This window comes from Oryctolagus cuniculus, chromosome 10 (genome assembly GCF_051225735.1).
Source record: "Oryctolagus cuniculus isolate XC-2025 breed Fujian yellow rabbit chromosome 10, ASM5122573v1, whole genome shotgun sequence".
Lineage (NCBI taxonomy): Eukaryota > Metazoa > Chordata > Mammalia > Lagomorpha > Leporidae > Oryctolagus > Oryctolagus cuniculus.
In genome coordinates this window covers 62,455,874-62,481,675 of record NC_142876.1, presented here as the reverse complement: position 1 = coordinate 62,481,675, position 25,802 = coordinate 62,455,874, and the positions used below count along the sequence as shown (strand labels likewise).

The following is a 25,802-nucleotide window of genomic DNA, read 5'->3' as shown; positions in this document are numbered from 1 at the left end:
TTAGACTAACAATACTTTTAATTCGAATTCAATCCTGAATCTTAGAAAATGACATTGGATGCACCCAGGAGCACTAATAATTTAAGGAGGTGATACATTGACTACTCTGAATTTTCCCCAAATGTTAATGTATTTTCCAGGAAAACTGGAGAAGGCCAAGGAAGGAATTTTTTCCGCCTGATTAAAGGATAGAAGGAAAATGTCCTCTACAGAAGAACAGTGCACTTTGGTTGTACAAACTGGCGAGACCAATGGCTGTCTTAGTGCTTCCATGTCTCGGCCAAGTGGTCACACAGTTCCGCAGTGCTCCATTGCCACTGTACACAGAAGAAACGACAGGGAGAGCATGGCTGGGTATAAAGACAAACTTCATGAAAACACAGCCAGTTAACCTTGGTTGTCAAAGGTGCTCTGAAAAAACCAGCTATAAGGAACTTTTAAGTCCAGAGGAAGAGCGATCTCTCGAGGTGGCCAGTGCTCTGCTTCCCCAGGCAGGCCAGGCAGAGGGGTCCGTCTAGTCCCTTCTCTCCTCCATGACCTCCTGGTCATCAGTGACGTCCAAGTTTGTAATCCAGTTGAGGACCCTGAAGATAGCCTTAAGAAGAATCTAGAATTCTTATGCTCTAAATTATTGCCGGTTCCTATGTGAAAAATCATGGCTTCTGTCACTTGTTTTCTGAAGAGCACAAAAAAACATCATATCCTCCTCCCAGCTATGCACATATAAGGGTACGTCAAGAAGTTCATGGAAAATGGAGTTAAACAATAATGTACATTTTCCATGAACTTTCTGAAGCCCTCTTGTACATAGCATATTGATTTACAAGCACATAACTGAAGATTTTATTTTGAAGAGGAGGCATTTCTCAAAGCAAATTATTAATTTGATATCACTGTGTTTATATGGCCCACTTTAATTACACAGTAATCAACCAGTTTAGAAAGAGGTTCAGTTATTTGTTAATAGAAATATTTAATTTTTTAAATTGATATCCCAAGTAAAGTAGTAATATTTGTGTCATAATTGGGAAGAAACTTAGATCCAATGACCCAAGTCTTACAATCCCAAGCTTAGTTGGTTTTGTTTTTTTTTTCCTCACTAAATCTTTGATAAAATTATATTTTGGGGGAAAAAATCTAGTGACTTTTGATTTTAATGTAAACATATTTTCATTATTGTACCCATAGTGGTTGAATTCTAAGTAATATTATTTCTATAAAATGTGAACAGTTTATGAACAATTAGAAGAAAATTAAAGTTAGAAATACATATAATGACCTAATAATGATGATTATATTGTAAGAATTTTATGTTTGCTATGTAAAATGGGGATTTGATTGCCAGTGGTTACAAGTTTCAAATGTTTAAGTTAATATCAAACAAATAACAAGGATGCCTCAGGGCAGCAGATAATATCAAATCATTAATTTTGGGAAAGAGACAAATAAACCCATATACAGCGCCTGGCAGACATGGGAAGGACTGGTGTACGGTGTGTGCGAGATGCCAGGTGAGTCCTCTGCCCAGTCATTTCCCATGAAGGCCTTTCCCACCAAGGCCAGGTCAAAGCTAGAAATGTGTTCCTTCATGGTTACTTGAATACCTAAAGGTTCTAAATCACAAAACACAACACCCATTAGTGCCTATACAGCACCAGTATTGTCGTCTTTTTTAAATGAACAGTAGAGTGATTATACAGTAATTTCTTGGGCTAGGTGCTTAGCACAGTCAATTCTCGTTATCTCATTGGATTCTCTGTTTGAAATTTCAGCTACATCCCAAGATGCATTTGTAGAAACCCGTCATCACATTAGAGCGAATGACACCTTTGTGAATTTTGCATATCAGAATAAGGCCATGTTTCCTGAACATGTATAGAGATGAATGTTTAAGTAATTGTCTTAGCATTCATTTTCTGTTCTGTAATAAAATACCTGAAGCTGGGTACTGTGTAAATAAAGGAGATTTATCTAGCTTCTAGTTCATGAGGCTGAAAGTCCAAGCTTAGGCAGCCCCTGAGTGTGGACTCTGGTGAGGGCCTGCTGGGCTGCCTCACATCATGGTGGGTGGCATCATAGAGGGGTGTGAGCAGGAGCCATACATGGCCAGACAGAAATCTTAGCAGTTCAGGGGGCATTCTCACTTTCTTTGTAACAAATCACTCTTGTGAAAACTCCCTCCCTCCCATAAACTGGCATTAATCCCCTCTAAGGCAGTGCCCCCATGACCTCATCATCACCTCCCACTAGGCCCCTACCTCTTCGAGGTACCCCAGCCCTTAATACTGCCTCATTTGGGACCAAGGTTCCATCACATGAACCCTTGAGGGACAGACCAGGCCCAAACCATAGCAGTAACTCAAGGAAGTGGCCAGTACCTCTTTACCTGTCTGTTAGCTGAACCAACTGGTTAGGAGGTTGACCATAACCAGCATACAATCAGTTCTAAGACTCTATGCCCTTGTGTTACCTGTGTCTATTGTTAGACATACACAGTTCTGAATGTAGCCAGTTATAAGACACAGACATCTTTAAAATTATTTGGTTTCAGACAACAGGATAGGCTGAAAAAACCACTGTTTGGCTGCTGGTTTTTTGTTTTTTTTTTTTAACTTTTCTGTCTGAGGAATAATATTAAACTCAGTGATTATAATTAGAGTTCTAGCAGTATTATTCTGAAAAATACCTATAATTTTGACCTTTCGTTCCTGTTTCTCATTTCCATTTGAAAAAGAGGCTATGATTGAAAGTTTAAAAAAAATCTATATTTAATGATTCCACATGGTACATTTTATCTTTTCCGATACCTGCCTTCAAAATGCAGCAGGAGAGGGATTTTTTTTTTTCTCCTTTGAAAAGGACTTGTCTATCATTAGAAAGGATGACATGGGAATGAGGCCATCAAAATCCGTCAGTGGGCCCTGCAGGAGAACAGTCCAGATGTTCCATTACAACCTCTGGCAGGCAGATGATTAAATGTAGTGCTGGTGGATTTGTGGGCAAACAGGAATTTTAAAGAGTTCTCATAGAATTATGTTCACAATGATAAGGTTTATTTAAAGAATTCCGTTTTCCTGGAATGATTTTCCATGATTGTTTTATAGATTAATCTTCCAAACAAAACTTCCTGTCCCTACTCTGCATGTAACTGTGCAGAGATGGGCTTGGTGGCTAATGGATGACCATGTGGATTATGCCTACTTAATGCTAAAGAAAAAGTAGCTTAAAAGTAAAAAACCAGGAGTGCATGTTTGTAGCACAGCCTGTTAAGCTGCTACTAGGGAACCAGTCCTACCTGTACTTCTGGTCCAGCTCCTTGCTAATGTGCCTGGAAGGTAGCAGATGATGCCCCAAGTGCTTGGGTTCCTTCCTCCAACATAGGTGACCCAGATGGAGTTCCTGGTTCCTGGCTATAGTCTGGCTTAGCCATGGCTGATACAAGCATTTGGGGAGTGAACCGGAAAGTGGATGATTTCTGTCTTTCCATCTCTCTCTAGAACTCTGCTTTTCAACTAGATGAATAAATCTTTTAAAAAGTAAAAAACTAGTGCCTATCTTAAAATAGTTAATGTTTTGAAATGCTGTATGTTAAAGAAAAATGGGATTTGGTGTAGTTTCTTGCCAAAATATTTTGCAATTGGCTTTAAAAAGTATTCACTTAGATTGTTATAAAAGTTCAGATAAAGGCATAACTTTGAGTATTTTTTGTTTATTTGTGAGAAAGTAAATAAATCTAAGTATAACTTAGTTTATTGAAATTAGTCATTAATCCAATGACCTTGTGTGTACTTTACTCCTAACATGCAACACATAAATGGGGAATGCAATCACTCATCTGAAATATAAGTGAGAATTTAGTCCTAACGTAAATTTTTAAATTTTAACATTTCATTTTTTAAGCACTCATTTTTATGCTCTTACAGGTAGCTAACATAAAAACACTGTTCAGCTACCAAGAAGCCCTTTCTGTCACTCATATATGTTCTGTGTTTGTGGAAATGAGAAATGGTTGAGTCGTATAAATCTCCAAGTTTCAGGAAGGGATCTGTTGCCTTTGGAAATAATTATTGGAGACAGTTTCGGTCCATTTTGCAAATTAACAAATAATAATTTACTTCTTTAAAAGTTTGAATGAGTATCATGAGTATAGATTTTAATACAATAAAAGAACTCACTTCCTAACTTGCCTTTTTGGAAACTGTCTACTTCCTCTTCTCCAACCCAACCCCCTTTATTCAAACAGACCAAAGAAGAAAGAGAAATTTCTGAAAAAGTTATATTTTTGCAACAAGGAAGCTCTTCATTCCTTGAGTCTCAGGTAAAAATAAACATCAAGGACTTTGTAGAAGGAATTGCTGTTCAGACTTCAGTATTATTAAAATGTCTTTAGTTTTATTTTCCTGTTTAAATTTCTCTCATTTAAAAGTAAGGTGGGTCTATAAGTTTTGCTTCAATTCTAGGGAAAAGACAAAGGAATTTCCTTAGTATTTTCATTATTTGTAACATGTCACTTCCTTGTGCTTCTGTTAGGTGATTATATGTTGTCATTGAAGCACCATGATTGTACTTTTGTCTTAGTGAAACTTCACTGCCTGTTTTTACCCACAGTTGGTTTTTCTTTACTGTACTGTAGCTGACCTTGATTGATTTTGAAAGCTCTGAACTTTTATTGGTTTTCCCATAGCCGAGTGTGATCAAGAAAATGCAGGAAGGAGGCTCTGCTGACTCTATGGTTACCTCTCGTCAAGTCATTTTCCAGAAAACTGTCCCAGCGACCCTAGAGGTTATTTTTTTCAATTCATTTCATTTAACCCAGCACCAGCATGTAATCAAGATGTAGTCATTTTCCTTAAGGCACATGCTATTTCTAGATTCAAGTTTTCAGACTACCGTAAATATGAATGTAGAAAACATCCTAGATTAAAATGTAAACCAAAGCACTCACCCGCTCCTGGTTCCCTTCTGTAAGCTATGAGGCTAGTCAACTGCCCAGTGACATCTGAATACAGACTTTCATTTCTTCTGCCGTACTGGGATTCACATTGAGGAAAGTGGGGAAGAAGCTACTGAGACAGTGAACTTCAGTTGTAAATAAATTTGCACACTGCACACGTGGCTGTGATCTGTTTATACAAGTCTCCAACAGTGTCCCTCAATGGGAGCTATTTCATGGAAGTGCCTAGAACTCAGGCACACACGATATTTATCAGGTAATTGCTCTAGTGGAGTCAGATACCAACAAAAGGAAGTACAGCTCACAAACACAGAAAATTATAAGTACAAAAATGTGAATAACGTTGGCAAGTTCTTGTGAGAATGAGGGTTTTCAAAAAGTTCCTGGAAGATGCGTAAAGTGAAAAAAACTGCATGGATTTCAAAGCTTTTTGCACCAAAATACACTTTTTCTAAATGCATTTTCCTACAGACTTTTTGAAGTATCCTTGTACTTGAAGTATACAGTATATTTAACACAGAGAATTGTTCTTTTGTGTTCACATACAGAAACTAACTTGTAATAATGACTTCAGTAATGTTTTGTAATCTTGAAATATAAAATGACCATAGTTAATCACAAGATCAAATATATTTCTTGCAATATTGACCACCAAAGCATGTTCATGTCGAGAAATCTGAAAGTGTAATTCTGCCTAAAGAGTATATTCCAGGTTGAAGGTTATAGTTAGTAAATTTCCAATGAGAAGAGAATGCAGCTGTTAATTATTACACTGCCCGTCCTGTGCAGCCCCACCTCAGGCCTGCCTGTAGCTCTTGCCCTGATTTTCTTAAAAGGTTCTTATTTTAGAAATGAGATAACCATCAGAATTTCTAATTTAGCTTTTATATTTCAAATATAGGGCACAGAGGATTGGGTTATTGTAGACAAAATACCCACTGAGGTAGTTGATGGTGATTTGAAAAAGATTGTCACTTACAAGGTGGTGACGGTGAGCAGTAGAACTGGTGACCTCCCAGCCGACATGTTAAAATCTGGCTCCCTTGACATGCACGGCCTCCATGACTTGGCCCGAGAAGTGCACTTGAAAGAAGAAAGCAAGCAGAAGATATACACGCTAGGAAAGTCCTATGACACCGTCTCCGGAAGAGTTGTGACCATGACTGGGAAAGCCAAGGAGGGGGAAAAAGCAGAGCCGCCCTCCACACTGGAAACACCTCTGAAAACGGAGAGGGGCCCCGGCCTGGCGGAATATGAGGGCCTGGAAGCCCTTGCCGGTGAGAAACCCAAGCGAGGACCCGAGGTCCAGACGACAAAGCGGAAGTTGTCAGAATCTCTGGCACCCATCAAGGAGGCCGAGTCTCGTCGGCAGAGCCCTGAGGATGAAGACACCAGGAAGGCTGCAGAGCTGAGGCTGGAAGCAGCTGGCCACCCTGGGCTGGACAGCCTGCGCCTTGGCAAAACGGAGCAGGTGCAAGAGAGTGAGGTCTTGAAGGTGGGCCTCTTCGGTCCCCGACGGAAGAGCCTGTCCGAGTGGAGATACTCCCAGGAGCCAGCCTTGACCGTGGCTGCTGCTCATTACCATACCGAGTCGTCCACGTCCCGCGTGGTGGTAACCAGTGGCTCTCATTCCGCCGCAGCTTTAGATTCCAGCATGACCTGTTCTGAGGCAGTGCCCCTTCCGCCCCACACCTTCCCGTTTCTCTTGCTGCTTGGCTTTGTGTTGAGAGCAGCCAACCCAGCTTTTTGAGTTTTTTTCATGGTTCAGTCGATACCGCAGTCCCAAGAGGGCATTAAAATGTTTATTTCCAGCTACCCGTTCCCAAGATGTGATCGTGCTGCTGTGCCTGGCAATGAAGGAAAAACATGACCCGCTTTACTGGGTGCCGCCCTTCTCCTAATAACTCTCTCTCTCTGCTTTACCAACCAAGAGCTCAGGGTCACCCTGGTTGGCTATTTTATTTCCCATTCTTTTCCGTTTCCGAACTCCGTCTCTTAGTTTCCTTCCTTCCTCCTCCCCTTCTCCTGCGCCTCCAGCTGTGTGTAACAAGCCGTGAATGTGTCTCTGCTGAGGACCTGTGTCTCTGGTGCTTGACTCTGCCTTTCTCTGTCCACTCAGACCAAGCAGGCTTCCGGCGAAAAGCTCATGGACGGCTCTGAGATCTTCAGTTTGTTAGAGTCTGCCCGAAAGCCAACAGAGTTCATAGGAGGGGTTGCCTCCACTGCTCAGAGCTGGGTTCAGGTGCCCACTGGCTTCCCTCCTGCGTGTTTGTGCCTGTGCCTTGCTTTATGTGTGTGTGTTCGTGTTTTGCATTCAAGTGGCTTTGCCTTCGAGACCTCACAGGTGCCTTCAGGGATTGTCCTTTGTGCCTGCTTGGTGTTTCTGTCCATCCACAGTTAGTTCCGCTCCAAGGATGTACTTGGGGAGCCAGCATAGAGACCGGTGGCGAAGACACCATATCCCGTGGGGGAGTACCTGGCTTTGATTCGCAGTGCCAGCTCCAGCGGCTCACTCCAGCTTCTTGCGAATGGAGACCCTGGGAGGCAGCAGTTAATGGCTCAAGTAATTGAGTTCCTGCCACCCACTTGGGAGATCCAGGTTGTGTTCCCAGCTCCCACGCTTAGCCCCAGCCACTGTGGGCATTTGGGAATACAGGTGGCCTCTCTCTCTCTCTCTCTCTCTGCCTTTCAAATAAATGAATTATTTGGTTTAAAATAGCATACTTTAGATGGTCAAAAGACAGCCATGTTGAGAAATTCTAATAACATTTCATGTTTACAAGCATTTTATCTCATCTAGTGGGTCTAAGCAAGCAGCAAAACCAATGTGAATGCACCACAAAGCTTTGGTTTTGTGTTTCTGTTGTTTTATTTTTAAACCAGTGTTCGTACTGCATTGTTTCTTTCGCTGAGCAGGTAGCAGCACTGGTTGGCCTGCATGTGTCAGGGGTGGGGGCAGGCAACAGAGATTCTGATGGGAGGAATGAAAGCTAATTTATATCTTGCAGCAGTGTTTCTGGTTATAAACACTCCCTGCTGGCTGCATGCACCGTGCTGAGTGCTTTTTGACGTCTGGTTTATGGAGAGTCCCACTGACATCACCGTCTTTCCCCAGCAGAAAATGGATGCCAAGCCAGAGCCCAGCGAAGCAGAGGCAGAGAGCACCCCTCTGCAGCAGCCTCTGGGTGCAGAGAAGGTGGCGCAGGAGACGGTGCTGGTGGAGGAGAGGCGGGTGATGATCGTGCATGCCAGCGGCGACGCCTCTTCCGCAGCCGGCGACGAAGTGGAGGCCGCCGCCCCGCCCGCCCCGACTGCAGATGCGCCCGGCACTAAGGCCAAGGAGGGCTCGGGGGTGTCCGAGGGGGCCAAGGAGGAGAGCCGGGAGGACGCCGAGAAAGCCGCGCCCCAGCAGGAGGAGGCAGCAGCTGCACCCCTGGAGCGAGAGGAGGAGCAGAGCGCGGCCATCCACGTGTCTGAAACTTTGGAACAAAAACCTCATTTTGAGGTAGCGAGTGGTTACCCCGTCATGGTTTCCAGCTTTTGGCTCACCTGTAAACGTAGTTAGTGATAATTGGTAACAGAGCTCCAGGAAATGCTTGCCATTTTCATTGAAAATGTTTTTATTAGCAGTAAACCTGGAAGATACATGGTATTGGCCTCCATATTAAAAAATCTGATCCATTTTTTTATTATTAGTGCACCAAGTGCCAGATCTTTAATGTCTGTCCTCTTACTAAGCTACCCACAGTATCTGGGAGAAACACTAGTGGCTCATTACTTGGTCTTTATAAGGAATTATTAAATAAAACACTTATTTATTGACACTACTCTGTTAAACTTCTGAGATAGAGGAGGGAGAATATTAATAACTTTGCTCTTACAAACACTTTTTTTATTGGGAACATTTTTCCAGATTAAAAACTAGAGAATCTAGAAACCTTTTTGAACTGTATGTGTTGTGTGCCTTACCCCGACTCCTTACCCTCACATAATAATGTAAATGTGTACGTCCTATTAACCCATGCTTGCACAAAGCACCAAAGAAGAGAGAAACCCCCACAGCGTGTGCAAACACTAACAGCCATTCTGCTCACTTCCCACTGGCACAGTCGTCCACTGTGAAGACGGAGACCGTCAGCTTTGGCAGCATATCCCCAGGAGGAGTGAAGCTGGACATGTCTACTAAGGAAGTGCCAGTGGTTCACACGGAAACAAAAACCATCACCTACGAGTCTTCCCAGGTGAGACAGGCGTGCAGCCCCGCCCTGGCACGTGGCTTTCACTCCCTTCTGCAGCTTAGTGCATGCGTGGGACTGTCACTGCGTGACATTTCATTCCTGAGGCTTCGAGGACCCAGCTGCCAGTCCATCTCTGTCAAGAGCCAGGCAGTGATTGAAATGTTATTACTGATGGTGGAGCAGCAGGTGACTTAGCAAGGTATTCAATGTCTCAAAATGTAGCAAAAGGCTCAGAAACCTACTTCTGTGGCCATGGATAAGGAAAAAATATTCACCCCACCACGCACTGCTCAGATTTCTAAGTCCTGGTTTTTAATGAGAGTTAATTCTGACTATGCTAAGTTGGTACTCTGAGGAGTATCTCCCAGACTGGTTGAACAGTGCAGTTACTGTGCAAGATAACCACATTACTTGTTCGGTTTGGGGGAGGGATTTCTGTACTTAACTATTTATTATTATCTTCTTAATTATTCTTAATTATTCATGTATACAGGGTACAGTATGATAATTTGGGTACAGTTTAATAAGTGTATATGATGTACACTTCTCCACTCAGGATAATTAACGTTTTTATCTCTTTCTGTTTAGAATCATCGAGCTTACATTTGTTTATAAAATGTATAGCAGGTTGTTGGGAACCGATATGCCGTGGATCTGTGTAATTTATCCCTGTGACCCAGCTGTGTTTGGGTACCTTTTATCCAGCCTTCCTCTATTCCTCTGCTCCCCACCCTTCATAGCCGCTTTAAATGCATTCTAGGCCGGCGCCACGGCTCACTAGGCTAATCCTCCGCCTGCGACGCCGGCACACGGGTTTCTAGTCCTGGTTGGGGCGCTGGATTCTGTCCTGGTTGCCCCTCTTCCAGGCCAGCTCTCTGCTGTGGCCCGGGAGTGCAGTGGAGGATGGCCCAAGTGCCTGGGCCCTGCACCCCATGGGAGACCAGGATAAGTACCTGGCTCCTGCCTTCGGATCAGCACAGTGCACCAGCCACGGTGGCCATTGGAGGGTGAACCAACGGCAAAGGAAGACCTTTCTTTCTGTCTCTCTCTCTCACTGTCCACTCTGCCTGTCAAAAAAAAAAATGCATTCTAAGGCTTTAAGTTACAAAGCAAACTTGGGAAGACTAATCCCCCAGCTGTGGTGTGTCTCTTCCTGTGCTTGGTTAGGTCGACCCTGGTGCTGACCTGGAGCCGGGCGTGCTGATGAGCGCACAGACGATCACATCCGAAACCACCAGTACCACCACCACCACGCACATCACCAAAGTACGAACCACAGGAGCCGGGAGGGATCGCTTGAGAGCAGGCTAGGGAGAGGGGCTCGGCCAGAGCTTCCGGCAGGTTGGGCTGCAGAAGCCGAGAGTGCCGTCAGGATGCAAGAGGCGCTAGTCCCCTTGTGCCGGTTTCTGCTTGGGAAAACAGGCATGCTGGGGGTTCAGCAGATCCGAAATGCTCAGGAAAACAAGTTGCATCTGTGTCCATTGTTTGCTTACTATTTTTACCAATAATTGTGTATATAGATTAAGTACTGAGTGTTTTAGTCAGGGCTGAAGGTTATACAGGAGGATGTGTGTAGATTATATGCAGATTCTGTGCCATTGTATTCAAGGGACTTGAGTGTGCATCCTCAGACTTGGTATCCAGGGAAGTCCTGGTACTAATCCCCTGAGGCTGGGGGGGCCTTGGGTGTACTCCGGTAGCCTGCGCTCAACTCTCATGCCCACCCGTGGCATGTGGTAGGTGTTCCAGAGCACTGACCCTCGGAACCCAAAGTGCTCCCCTCTGTCCTCACGTGGGAATCATCACATGTTCAAGGACCACCGTAGAATTCTGCTTCAGTTCCTGAAGAATGAATGGCGTCACTCAGAGCCCCACAGGGTGTTCTACCCCTGCCCTGTTTGCACAGCGGTTGCGGCTGTGCGTACACGGCCTCAGGCCCCTCTTTCTTTGTTTCAGACTGTGAAAGGAGGCATCTCAGAGACGAGAATTGAGAAGCGGATTGTCATCACAGGGGACGCAGACATCGACCACGACCAGGTAGAGTGTGAGAGAGGGTAAACCACCCCGGGCACAGAAACACAGAAGCTCGTTGGCCCTGCCACTCCCGATGCTGTTCTGGCGCAGCACATATTTTGAGCAAACTCCTGACTTAACTGTCCAGTATATGACTCAGATTTCCTTTCGTAATCATTGTATCTCATTTGTAAATTGTGGATTAGATTTAGCCCATAAGTCTCCACCTTGCTACTGATCATGCATGTCCCACCTCCTTTTTGTTTTTGCCCTTCTGTGATTTCCCGGGGATAGGCGCTGGCTCAGGCAATTAAAGAGGCCAAAGAGCAGCACCCTGACATGTCAGTGACCAAAGTAGTGGTCCATAAAGAGACAGAGATCACACCTGAAGATGGAGAGGATTGACCGGAGGTAAGAGGTGGCACCCGCTCTCCAAGCTGGCATGTGGCATGGGGCGCTTCCCTCTCACCCTTCCCTGCTACCTCCTCTCCTTTGCTCTCTCACTGGCATTCTTAGCACGGGTCACCAGACTGGAGAGTCGGTTTGCAGCTGCCGGCTTCCCCCGTGTGTGGAGGGCCCGTCCTTGGGGCTGTCACGCCTCTACTGCCAGTTAGAGGAGGAAGGGAAAGCAGAGGCTTGGCTTGAGTCTTGTTGCTGCTGTTCGCTGTCATCCAGTCTCTACACTGTTTCCGGGATCCAAATTTGAAATGTCAAATTGGATTTCCCTTGCTGTGCAGCCTAATCAGAGCTAAAGCAGTTTTGTTGTGAGAGGTGCAGTTTGTGTGTTCCAACTCCCAAGAAGACCCAGTGTACCCCTTTTCCCTTGTGATGACTTATTGTAACCCCCATTGAAAGCTTCAACTGTGTTGGGTGATACAGTCTGTTTATGCCTTGTCTGGGGTGGGGGTTTGTTTTTCATTGGTTTCATTTTGTTGATAGTCGGGATCTTGAGCACTCGCTCTCTGCTTTGGGTGTCTTGTTTTCCCTGGATTCTTTGGGATGATTCCCCCGCCACCCCTCCCCAATGTAGCTTTGTGTCTCCAGAAGAGGCAACAGTGCCGTCAACAGTCCTGCACTCCCCCAGAAAGTGCATGCCATTCCAGTTGCTTCTAGGCCAGCAGCATGAGCAGCCCACATCCTCTGTGTGCACAGACTTGTCCTGTGTCCTCACCTGCTGTGCACGAACTCATGGGGCTGTCAACATCCCTTAAAGGGCTTCAGGCGCTGAATGCAAAAGCCAAGCTACTTGCACACTTGGCTCTGTGATAAAATGTCGAAGAGACTTCAGTCCACAAGTTTTCTAACTTTGGTTTAAGACGCATAGATGGATGAATAGCATCTCTTAAAACAGAAATTAAAAATCATTCAATATGTATTCAAATTATTAGCATGCGGGTACTTCAGAAAGTGCATGGAAATTGCAAGGTAAGTTTATTTTGGTGTAAAAAATCCACACATAGATTTCTTCGTGGTGCATATTTTCCATGACCTTTTTCAAGACCCCGCTCATATGCATGGGTTCAAAAAAATTTTTGCACTGAAGTAACCTATCTTTAATTCCATTTTCCAAGAAACTTTTTGAAGTACCCTTATATATTCGGAAGATAGGAAACCAAAAAAGGGTTTTCTTCAGTGGGCTTCAGCCACATGGGTGCTCTAATTATTTAAGAGAAAGCTTATCATCGAACATGGCTTAATGTTTGAGTAACCCCAAGATCCTTTTATTTTTGTGACCTTGATCTGAGAAATACCCATGAGTGTTTTCAAGTGAGTAACTAATCACATCTCTTCTCTGCAGGAATAACTTAGCTCGCAAGTGAATCCAGTCAACATAAACCATTAGGAAAACCAGAGCCTCTATGGAGTTGTCTCTTCTAACCCAACTGACTCGCATCTGTCCGTGGAAAATTTCAATCCAGAAGAACTGACCTTGACCATTGACAAAGACACTGGCAGAGAGATCTTCCCATAATAAAGCAATCTGAATCAGCATCACTAAACTGATATTGCATGAAGCAACGATAAGATTACAAAAGAGCAGCATTTTTAATTTTCACAAAATGTCTCAGTTTTCTGCTATACCTGCACGTTCATAACCGACAGTATAAACCGTGATCTCATGTAACACATAAACAGTTCATGCCTTTCATAGTTTATTATTCAAGTCTCCACAAAATTACAGTTTCTTAGGTGACAGAATTTTGTTTACAAATCCATGAAGATTCCTCTAAAATGCTAGAAGCTGTCTAGGTCCGGTGTTTCCAATGTACCCCAGATTAGATGTGCCAATGACCGACTTTATTCAGTAAACAACTTGAATCTTGTCCTGTTTCTTCTGGTTTATTCCTCTCACCCATAAACATTAATGACTCTCTGACCCTCTGGAAATATTTAATGCTTATACTCTTGCTTTGTGTATCTAATTTAATTCATCATAAGGTAGTACTGATTTTAGCATATTAATGTGGTTTCTTCCTTGTCGTCTGCTTTGATCCAATCAATCTGAAAAGCTTTCCAGAGTTTCCTAACAAGTTCTAAATATGTAAATTGTCAGTACTTTGGGAAGCAAAACCTGTATTTTTGTTAGTTTACATTATGGTGAAATTTCATTCCAGGAGAACATAGGCTCCTGTTGCTTTGGTTGTTTTTTTTTTTTTCTTTTGTCCTTGTATTTTTAAATTAATTTTTCTTCTTTGACTTGAAAAAAAGTCCTTTATTTCCAAATCCGGTCCCTATTTACAATCTAGTTCAGAGCCAAGCCTTAAACTGTACAGAATTTCACTGTAATTAAGACTATTTAGTGTTTAGTTATAAATAGCCTTCAGAAAGATATATTCCACATTACACTGTCAGCCGCATCCCAGCCCATGGTGAATGTATGTTTCTGCATAGCAAAATAAAAAATGGTAAATGCATTGAAAGCTGTGGTTGTCTATGCGTAATGATTTCAATATTGTTTGTTTTCAGCCCAGAGGTAGTATTTGCATGACTTCAAAGAGTTGATTCATCTGTGTTAGGGGAATATCTTATCCTTGCAGTGTTTCAAAACGGGGCATACAGTATGTAATGCATGAGTCCTTTCAGGGATGGGACCTGGGAACAAAATGTGTTCATAGGACTGCTTGGTTGCCTATAAAAGCTTTAAAAAATACATCAAAGAATTTCATTTTCAAAGTTTTAATATTGGAAGAGGCTGTGTGCTTTTGAGTGCTTTGAGTCTGCTGAAGAGCCGCCTGTCTCTCCTGCATTGGCTCCAGAGTCCACATCCTGCAGCTCATTCATGGGAAACTCCTCTCATGTCAAGGATCAAAACTAAGACTTCTTACCCATTGTACCTGCACTTGCTGGCATTTCCTCCCATGTCAGGTCATTGGCAGAACTCATTTCCTGGTGGTTGTGCAGTCCCTGGGAGGTTGCTTCTTCAAAGCCAGCTACAAGGGAGAAACTCGACAGTGTGTGTGCTAACAAGATGGCATCTCATGTGATGTCCCAGTCAGGGAGTGGCTTCCCATCTCCTTGGCCATGTTCTAACTGATTAGGCACAAGTCATGGCTCATGCCCACAGTGTCAGCAAATTAAAATTTTAGGTTGATTAGAGTGCCTGAGTTAATCCTGACTCCAGTTTCCTACCATGGCAGACCCTGGAAGCAGCAGTGATGGCTCAGCTGTGATGGTTGGATTTTGGCTACTCACATAGAAGACTTGGATTGGTTTCCTTGATCCCAGCTCCAGCCCCAACCCTTGTGGACCTTTAGGGAGTGAACCAGTGGATAAGAATGATATCTATCTATCTCTGCTTTCAAATAATTTAAGTTTATTGGATAAAAGTATTAAAGTTTAGATTTAGAAACCAGTCAGTTACTGATTTTTTAATCCAAAATTTTTTATGCTGGATTTCACTCACATATGAAACTTGGTTTATCCTTGTTAAACTCTTAGGTCATCCCTGTGTCTTATGTAGCTAATGCTACTAATAGTTTAAGAATGACCCCAGATTTCACACTTTTGGAAATAAGCCTTCTGCCTCAGATAACTATTTGCCTAATAGCAAAGAAAAGCTTGCTTCTCAATTTCTCTTAAGAAAAAAGAAACAAATGGTTTCCTCCAATCAGCAGAAAAGCAAATTGCAAGGCTAAATGCATTAGCATCCATCCTGTTGATGACATGCAGCCTGTACAAACATTAGTTACAGTGTCCCCAAACCTGACACTAACACGTTTTCTCTGGACTCAGAGCCAACAGCACTCCTTCAGGTGCAATGCTCCCTGCTTTCCATCCGGTGCAGCTGGAATGGCGCTCACCAGGGAGTGAAGCCTCAGCTCAGGTGCCCAGGTTCTGCTCCTTCTTCTCCCTTCCTTAGTGTGGAATTGAAGGGAGAACTGCAGTATGGCTAACATATCCACTGCTGCAGGGGGAGAAATGAGGGCAGCACTGGCCGTGGGGGAATTTCATGCTGGTTCTCTCCCAGAAGAGTTTCTCATTCCCTTATAGTCTGCATTCCTTCCAGATTTCAGAGCTGCTGTGTGCTGGCTGGCTGGGTAGTGAGTGAGATCACTCACCTTGTGGGAAGGCTCAACCTATTTTTTGGCAGTACTGTAATCCGCTTCATGTGTCACCACCTTCCTAGCACATCTAATGCTCTGTTACCTAAGTCTACATCATCCCTAGCTATTTTTGAAAAATCAACAAGAATCGACAACTTGAATAGAAATACGTTATGCGTTATGCATACCTTCCATTCAGAGTTTTTTTTTTTTCTTTTGTACCACTTTAAATGAATCAGTATAAGAAATTCTGCCTTGGATTGCCATAGAGGTGACTTTGGACTTTGAATTTTAATTGACATTCATTTATCATGAAGTAAAGTTGGATTCTATTAAAAAAAAATAAACTTTTTGTGTCAGGCCATTGTTGCATGCAAAATTATGTTCTAAATGATGACATTTTTGTTTTGACAGATAGTTCCCAGAGCTGTTTTACTCTGAGGAAGGGTGGCAGAAGGAGCTCACACATGTGGTTATTAATACACGTGCCCACCCACATGTGTGCGTGCTGCTCCTGAAGGGCGGGGTGGGGGGGTGGGGGGCAGCAGAAGGACCAGCGCCAGGCAGGCAGCTCTGACCTGGCTCCCCTTAGCAGTCACCGCTGCTGCCTGCCCCAGAACACTTCCAGCTGTGTTCAGTGCCCCAGAATGGAAAGGTCGGTAAAGACTACTAACTTGATGATAACGTGGTGAAATTGAACAGACCAACCAAGAAAGAGCTATGAGTAAAAACAGCTTACCCATATGGATGTTCTCTTCATCCTGTTGAGACAGAAACGTGGGAGGATTTCACACCACTCTCTCTCATCGTCATTTCACCAAACCGGCAGTCTTGTGCCTTCCCTGTTTCTTAAATCTAACCATGATGCCTGACAATTAGTGTTCCCACGTGGCCACCCCACATCAACCCCAGACCCTTACACTGTGGCTTTCAATCTTTTAAGAACTACAAATCTAATCCTGCCACTCTTGCGCTTAAAAATGTGTTTCTGAATTTCCGTTGCTCTTCGTGTAGAGGACTCAGTTCTTCAAACATGAGCTGAAGCCTTGCGTGGGCTGGCTCCCCATGATGCCCTCCCCTGCTACAGTGTCGCTCAAGTGCACCAACTCTCTCCAGCCCTGCTTCACTCAGCCGCCAGTGTTGCTTCAGCTCTGAGTCCAAATATTCCTTTCCTGACTACTGGTCAGCTTTCCCTGTTGTATGCTCCTAGAACCTTTGCAAATAAAACATGTCCTGGCTATAATTTTTACTTATCTGCCCAGTCTTTTAATGAATCTCTTCTGCATGTCATGGCTGTGTTTGATGACCTGCCCCAAGCACAATGCCTGGCTTACAGACTTGTGCTCAATATTTGCATACATGAGTGAACATATTGATAAGGGTTTCTTTGTATGATAAATTTGTATCCTTTTGATGTTATCTGTGTATTCTCTGAAGCCCAGCAAGTGTTGGGTGGTGGATCCCCATGGAAAGTTCCCATTGGCCCCATAACTATTATCAGTGAGTAATGCGTTCTCTGGGAGGTGCCTTTTCAGCAAGCAATGGATTCTTCGCAAAGAGATGTCATTAGAAGGGACAGGCAGGTTCAGCTCCGCTGTTGGAGAGGGCATTGCTGCCTTCTGCTGAAGTCAGCTGAGGTCAGTCTAGATCTGGTTGTCACGCTCATGTGCACTTGGAAGTGGTCTCAAGAGCTACAGGTGCCCATGAAAAAGCCAAATTGTAAACTCACTGCAACTTTTGTGGACAGTGAGAGTCATAACCACTTCATAACATCAAGGTCATCAACTCTTCAACCCCAGCATAGTGTAGGTGAGAGAGTAGTTCAGGCTTCAAACCTTGGCATTACTTTTGACTCCCTTATTTCCTTAGCACTGTGAAAGATCTTCATATCGGACATAGTCCATGTCTCACCTGGACTATGGTATTAGCTACTAATTGGTCTCCAGGTTCTAGTCTTTCACCACCACCACTGCTCCAACTTCCTCAGTCCTATATGCTGCTCACTTTCCTAATCAATCTTAAAAGCATCATCATTAGACAACCAAAGAGCTGTCAGTGGGTGCTCCTCAGACATTCCCTAAAGCTCAATTCTAAACTCCCAAACTGGAGTTGAAACTATATACATGATGTCATGTTGTCTCCCAATTTCATTTGAATGGCAGAGTTATACACAGAGTGAGAAGTTGGGGGAGAGGGAGAGGGAGAGATCTATCTGCTGGTTCACTCCCAAAGGGCTGCAATGGCAGGGGATAGGCCAGGCTAAAGCCAAGAGCCTGGAACTCCATCTGGGTCTCCCACGTGGGTGGCAGAGGCCCAAGCACTAGGACCGTCTTCCACTGTTTCCCAGGTGCATTAGCTGAGAGATGGATCAGAAGTGGAGCAGCCAGAACTGGAACTAGGATTCATGTGAGATGCCGGTGATGCAGGCTGCAGCCCACTGTAGCCCGCTGTGCTACAGTGCTATTCCCCCAACTTTCTATTTTTCTCTCACTTTCTACAATACCAACTTTGAACTTTCAGCAGCATGACAGTTCATAGCGGCTTTATTTACAAAGCCACAGGGCGGAAGCTTCTCAAGTCTGCATGAGCAGAGTAGAGCACTGTGATATATGGTGAAATATTTTTCAACCATAGAGATGAATAAAGTCTTAAACAATAGATTGAATGACTCTTGAAAACATAATGCTTAATGATATAATCCAGATACAACAAGACAGATACAATATTTTTCCAATGATATTAAGTGCCTATAGCACTCAAATTCATAGACAGGAAGTAGAATGATGGCAGGCTGAGGCTGGGGCATGAGGGGAGGGCAGGGTTAATGCAGATTCTCAGTTTGAGTTGATGAAACAGATCTGGAAATAGATGTTATTTGGTACATAACCATGCAAATGTACTTAGTTGCACAAAAGTGTACACTTAAAAGTTATTAAAATGACAAACTTCTTGTTATGTTGAAATTTCCCACAATAAAAAACTATATTAGACTGCCTGTGCCTCTACGGTCTTTCCCAAGAAATCTTTGCCTGTGCCTATATCTTGCAGGGTTTCTCCAATATTCTCTAATAATTTGATGGTTTTGGGGTGTAGATTTAGATCCTTAATCCATGTTGAGTGGATTTTTATGTAAGGTGTAAGGTAGGGGTCTTGCTTCATACTTCTGTATGTGGAAATCCAGTTTTCCCAGCACTATTTGTTGAATACACTGCCCTTGCTCCAAGAATTGGTTTTAGATCCTTGATCAAATATAAGTTGGCTGTAAATGCATGGGTTGATTTCTGGTGTTTCTATTCTGTTCCATTTGTCTATCCATTTGTTTCTGTACCAGTACCATGCTGTTTTGATTATAACAGACCTGTAGTATGTCCTGAAATCTGGCATTGTGATGCCTCCAGCTTTGTTTTTGTTGTACAAGATTGCTTTAGCTATTTGAGGTCTCCTGTGCCTCCATATGAATTTAAGCATCATTTTTTCCAGATCTGAGAAGAATGTCTTTGGTATCTTGATTGGTATTGCATTGAACCTATAAATTGCTTTTGGGAGAATAGACATTTTGATGATATTGATTCTTCCAATCCATGAGCATGGAAGATTTTTCCATTTTTTGGTATCCTCTTCTATTTCTTTCTTTAAGGTTTTGTAATTCTGATCATAAAGATCTTTGACATCCTTGGTTAAGTTTATTCCAAGGTATTTGATTGTTTTTGTAGCTATTGTGAATGAGATTGATCTTAGAAGTTCTTCCTCAGCCATGGCATTGTTTGTGTATACAAAGGTTGTTGATTTTTGTGCATTGATTTTATATCCTGCTACTTTGCCAAACTCCTCTATGAGTTCCAATAGTCTCTTAGTAGAATTCTTTGGATCCCCTAAATAAAGAATCATATCATCTGCAAAGAGGGATAATTTGACTTCTTCCTTCCCAATTTGTATCCCTTTAATTTCTTTTCTTGCCTAATGGCTCCCTCTAAAACTTCCAGTATTATATTGAATAGCAGTGGTGAGAGTGGGCATCCCTCTCTGGTACTGGATCTCAGTGGAAATGCCTCCAACTTTTCCCCATTCAATAGGATGCTGGCCATGGGTTTTTCATAAATTGCTTTGATTATATTGAGGAATATTCCTTCTATACCTAATTTGCTTAGAGTTTTCATCATGAAAGGGTATTGTAGTTCAAATCAGATTTTTTAAGCTTTAAGTTTCTTTATTTTTTATTTTATTTATGTGAAAGACAAGAGATAGACATTTCACATTGGCTGGTTCACTGCCAAAATAACCACCATAGCAAGGGATGGGCAAAGACAAAGCCAAGAGACAGGAACTCAACCCACGTCTCCCTCATGCGTTGCAGGGACCCGAGTGCTTGAGCCATCATCTGCTGCTTTCCCAGTGTGCGTTCTCGGGAAGCTGGAATTGGAAGTGGAGGTGGGGCTGGAACCCGCACACTCTAATATGGGATGCTGGGGCCCCAAGTGGCATCTTAACTGTTGTGCCAAATGCCCACCCCTCAAATCAGTCCTTTAGTCTCCTGATCGTCATCATCAGCTTACATCTGAGAAAAGCACCTGCTATGGACGGAAGATACAACCAAGAGAAAAACAGCCTGTGCAGTGTGGATTTAAAAAAAAAAGAATCTTAGTAATAGTCTGAGATCAGATACTACACCACATCCACAAAAGAGAACTGTGAAGGAACAAAAAAGAACTTTTACAATTTGAAACATAATAAGAATGAAGAATTCAATAGAATGCTTGGGAATTTGAGGTAATCTCCTAGAAAGTGGAGCATAAAATAAAAGAGCTAGAAAAAAAAAATCAAGAAAAGATAAAAGACTAGTCCAGAAGGCTCATCATCCAAATGGCTGGAGTTTCAGAATGAATTAAATATTACTGTAATTCATGAAAATTTCCCAACTTTGAAGTGATGATTTCTAGGTGGCAATAATAGTACGCTTTCCTAACACTGCTAGGTTTGTGCTCACTGCCCAAAGGATAATTGTTTACAAAAAGATCTGTAGGTGGCAAGACTAAAATTAAAACAAAGAAGTGATTAGCGCTAAAGTCAGGATGGTGGTGACTTCTAAATGGAGCAAGAGAGGGCTGGAACCAGAGAGGAGCACCTGGGGTCCCGAGGGCAGGAGTTGGGGACTGTGTTCATTAGGTTCCTATTCTTTCATCTCTGGGCACACATTTGACTCTGTCCTGTGTGTAATTTCAAAAAGTACCCATTTTTAAAGCCCTTTTTCTTTCATGAGAGGAAACATACAGCTGATTAAAGACCCCTGGAAAGAAGTCCTGGTGCTAGCATGAATGTAGTACTAACTACGTTTGTGATCTCGATCTCATAATGACTTCTCTCAGTCTCAGTTCACTAATTTGTAAAACGAGGAAGTTGGGGTGGGGGCAGGGATTCGGCCGAGCATTTAAGAGAGTGCAGCAGGTAAGCATCCCGAATGAAGTGTCTGGGTTCAAGCCCTGGCTCCACTTCCGATTCCTGCTTCCCGCTAATATCCAAGTAGTTGGGTCACTGTCACCCATGAGGTTGAATGAACCAGCAGTTGGGCGAGATCTTTGTCCCTCTCTGTCTCTGCTCTCCCTTACTCTGTGTATCTGCTTTTCAAACAAATAAAAATACATTTATAAATGAAGAAGTTGGAGTAGCTTATCCCCAACTAATACTTCACATTGCAGGTTCCATGATGCCAGCAAGAACAGTGGCCTGCAAAGGAGGCTCTTTCTCTCCCCTGATCTCTCACCATCAAGCTATTAGAGATGCTCAAAAATCAGAGAAGGTTTAAGCTCAAAGAGACATTTAGGATCATGGAATCAAGTTGTTCACCAGGGCAGTCTTTTGAAATTATCTTTATCCTGTGCAAAGATGAAGTTAGAATCCTAAAATGGGATGGAAGTAGGCTTTTGAATACACAAAAATACAGAACACTTACATACACAGACAGAGAACAGCCTCTTGGATTTCTTTGAGATAAATCTAACTCATGAGCTATTAGCCAGGTTCCTGTGATGTGAGCTTAAAGAGGAACTCACCTGCCAAGATAATCTATAGATTTTTAGAGCATTCTGGACAGTGACGAGGAAACAGAATACTTTTCAGCTGAATTTCAGACTTATCCATTCTCCATGAATAAAACTAAAATCTAAATGATTCTTGAAGACAAGCAATAACAAAGAAATGCATATGTTAATACAGTATACTTTTCCAACATTGAACTCATCAAAGCAATTGTAATTTGAGGATGCAAAGCAGAAGGCACTAGAACACAGTGTTGATGAGAGTACAAGCTGGTCATTTGTCTGGAGTCAGATTGGTATAGACATGGTCTTTTTTTAAAAAAGATTTATTTATTTATTTGAAAGTCAGAGTTACAGAGAGAGAGGAAAGGCAGAGAGAGAGAGGTCTTCCATCCAATGGTTCACTCCCCAATTGTGGCCAGAGCTGCACCGACCCAAAGCCAGGAGCCAGGAGCTTCTTCTGGGTCTCCCACACGGGTGCAGGGGCTCAAGGACTAGGGCCATCTTCTACTGAATTCTTAGGCCATAGCAGAGAGCTGGATGGGAAGTGAAGGAGCCAAGTCTCGAACCGGCACCCATATGGGACGTCGGCACTGCAGGCCAGGGCATTATCCCACTGTGCCACAGCGCTGGCCCCTAGACATAGTCTTAAACAGTTTTTGACCCAAATGTACTTCTGGGAATTTTTCCTGAAGATGACATGGTAGTGTATAGAAACTAATGTTTGTGAATGATGATCTTAACAAATCACATAAAAACTCAAAGGTATAAACAGTCTAAATAATCAGTAAAGTGGAAAATTTATAAATTATTATTTTTACATAGGATAGAATATTATGAAATCAGCAAATATTATAGAACGTCAATCTGATAGTACAAATATCCTAACATGTTAAGTGAAAAAGTGTATAAAATTGTACATTTAACCTAACATGCTAAGTGAAAAAGTGTATAAAAGTGTACATTATTGTGTTAAACTTGGAGACACACACACACACAGAACAGCACAGAGATCTCCCATCCCCTGATTCATTCCCATCACATAACTGCAACAGTCAGACCAGGGCTAGGCGCAAGCCAGGAACTAGGAACTCGATCTGGATCACCCATGTAGGTGGCAGGGACCCAAAATGACTGAGCCATCACCCACCACTGCCTCCCAGAATGTACATTAACAGGAAGTTGGAAGTTGGAGCAAAGCCAGGACTCGAACCCAAGCATTCTGACATGGGATGAAGGCATATGAAGCGCGATGCCAACCCCTAGCCCATGGTGCTAATTAAGTAAAAATTCTTATTAGTGTGCAGAGGAGGCCTGGGAGTTTGTATACCCACATGTTGGCAATAGTTTTCTCGCCTGAGAGAAGAGCGTATAATGATTTTTTTCTTCTTTGTGCCGTTCTGATTTTCCAAAGTTTCTTAGAATGCCTATCACCATTATTATATTTTGGGGGAAAAAAGCAGTTTAAGAAATAATACCAATAATTGCATCTAGGAAGTGAAAGAACAGAGTGAGAGACGCGTAAATGAAAAGCGATTTGCAAAACTGACTTTTTCTTGGAACTTCAAAGCCGTTATTACAATCACCGAGTGTTAACAAATGCCTTTGTTAATAGCGCTTCCTTAGGCACCTTCTAATTAGAACGGTGATAGATGAGTTTCTATTGCAGATAATGGAGTTATTTATAGAAACACTTGATGCCAGATCTTCCCAGATGAATAAGCCTCTCCTGCGTGCACGTGAGCAGTTTAGGCAGTGCATTTGCTTCTTAAGGGTGTTATTTAGTATACTGTAAATACAATCTTAGGTGTCACTGAGGTATAATTAATAGAAAGTTAGGCTTCTCTGCGTTTGCTTCACTTTTCCTTTCCTCTGCCGAAGGTTGTCTGTCACTAGCCCTCCCTCTGTGTAAGCAAGCACGGCCTTAAAATACAGACTCTGAAGTCAGCAGTCCCCTAGCTGCCCCTAACTCGCCTTGGCACCTAAAGCCAGAGACCTAGATGCTCCAAGCCTCAGTTTTCTTGCAGTTAAAAAGGGAAACAGAGCCAACTGCAAGGTGGCTGTGACGAAACCTTTGGCCATCTGAAGAAGTCTGTGACCAAACATGAACAAACGAGGAAGTTGTTCATGAACTGGAAAATGGTAGTCTGTGTAATGACTAAAGTTTTCCCTTCTTTCTCCATCTCTGTACTGTGCATTGCCTATTCCTCAGGTGAGAACGCACGTGGACTCATCTTAGGAGTAGTTAACTGCAAACTCTTGCTCTGTGGCAATATGATTTAAGCGATGTGAGTGATCTGTATCTAGCATCCTACCCTGCTATCAGTCTCAATTTTCACAATTTAGAAGGATGAAATAGAAATGGATGACTACTGTTATGTAGGTGGTTCATGCGTTTCTATGGTGAGAATTTAGTTAATTCAGTCAATGAAATAGTAAATTTTGAAGTATCTAGCATGATGCCTCACAGTGTTAAGCGTGTAGCAAGTGCATTGAATCAAACCTAAATATGCAAGTTCCTGTGATTGTTGCATGGCTTGTTGACTACAGTGTCATCTATATAGCATGCACATATTTGTGTATTAGATAGATTTTCAGTGTGGGGATTTAAATTTGTGTTGACTCATTGTGTATGATGATACAGAGAATAAGTGATGGCATTCCAAAATTCCATGGAACATTTGTGTGATTGACTAGATTCGGATCAGATACCTTTTCTGAGGCTGCATATTGAGGATGAACACAGAAGGAACTCACAGTGAACTTGGCACAGTGTTTAGGATGCTGCTTGGGACGCTCTCGTGCCACATCAGAACACCTGGGTTCAAGTCCTGGCTCCGCATCCAATGCCAGCTGCCTGCTAATGCACATCCTGGGTGACACAGATGATGGCTCAAGTACTTGGGACCCTGTAACCCTTGTAGGAGACTGCCAGCTATTGCAGCCATTTGGAGAGTGAACTACCATATGAAAGAACTCTGCCTCTCTCTCCCAAATAAATAAAAATTAACTAGTTAATTAATTTTAGAAGGTACTGCCTAAAACCTGGCTGCACATTAGAATCACCTGAAGATTTTTATTATTATTATTTGAAGGTTAAATCTCACTCCAGAGATTCTGAGCTAACTGGTCTGGGGGTAGACCCAGTCATTGCTATTTTTTAAAATGTCACAGATGAACCTCAGGTGTAGCCAGTGTGGAAATCATCCACACAGTGACATGGCTTTCAAAGCTGAGCATGTGTCAGAATTACCGAAGAGCTTGTTAAACTCTGAGGCTTCACACCAGGACTCCTGACCCAGTAGGTCTGGGGCAAGGCCTGAGCACTGGCATTTCCTGTGGGTCTGCAGAACACCTTCTATCATCCGAGTGCAATGAGCACTGATTCTGTACTGAGAAGAGCTGGGTGAGAAGTTTCTTGGCCTACTGTGATTTGGTTTCATCTTCTGTAGGAGGAAATTAACTCATGCACACACAAATTATTGCAGAGGTACATTGAGATAGTATTCTGATTCACCCTAAGGAAGGTTTCAAGCATTGCACTAGCCAAAGGCAGTGCTGTTAGCTCCCTACATCTCTGGAGTCTATGACAGCAAGAGTGATCTCCAGGGACATGAAGAGAACAAACAGTGATAAAACACTGATAGCAGGGCTGGTGCTGTGGTGTAGTAGGTTAAGCCTTCAACTGTGGCACCAGCAACCCTTACGGGCACTGGTTCAAGTCCCGGCTGCTCTAATTCCAATCCAGTTCCCTGCTAATAGCCTGGGAGAGCAGCAGAAAATGGCTCAAGTGCTTGGGCCCCAGCACCCACTTGAGAAACCCAGAAAAAGCTCCTGGCTCCTGGTTTTGAATCGGCTCAGTGCTAGCTGTTGTGGCCATCTGGGGAGTGACCTATGGGGTGGAAGACCTCTCTTTCTGTCTCTCCTTCTCTCTGTCTATAACTCTGCCACTCAAATTAATAAATAATTTTTTTAAAAAACCCTCAAAGTTACAACTGTAATACCAACAGGCAAGATGGAA

General features: G+C 42.9%; 1 protein-coding gene across 50 annotated transcripts in view; it reads left to right on the top strand.

The window, feature by feature from the left end:
* Positions 1-14,126, top strand: part of EPB41L3 (erythrocyte membrane protein band 4.1 like 3) — a 267,762-nt gene extending 253,636 nt beyond the window's left edge. For 22 of the 50 annotated variants that reach the window (XM_070049938.2, XM_070049950.2, XM_070049935.2 and 19 more), the window contains 10 exons: positions 4,244-4,318; positions 4,685-4,783; positions 5,856-6,566; positions 7,074-7,196; positions 8,070-8,462; positions 9,064-9,195; positions 10,360-10,458; positions 11,149-11,229; positions 11,500-11,616; positions 13,004-14,126. In XM_070049938.2, the coding sequence (XP_069906039.2) occupies positions 4,244-4,318; positions 4,685-4,783; positions 5,856-6,566; positions 7,074-7,196; positions 8,070-8,462; positions 9,064-9,195; positions 10,360-10,458; positions 11,149-11,229; positions 11,500-11,610 (1,824 nt within the window). In that variant the 3' untranslated portion in view covers positions 11,611-11,616; positions 13,004-14,126. The remainder of the gene's footprint in view (positions 1-4,243; positions 4,319-4,684; positions 4,784-5,855; positions 6,567-7,073; positions 7,197-8,069; positions 8,463-9,063; positions 9,196-10,359; positions 10,459-11,148; positions 11,230-11,499; positions 11,617-13,003) is intronic. The other 28 variants (XM_089305309.1, XM_070049956.2, XM_089305302.1 and 25 more) reach the window with 18 other exon arrangements.
* The last annotated feature ends 11,676 nt before the right edge of the window (positions 14,127-25,802 follow it).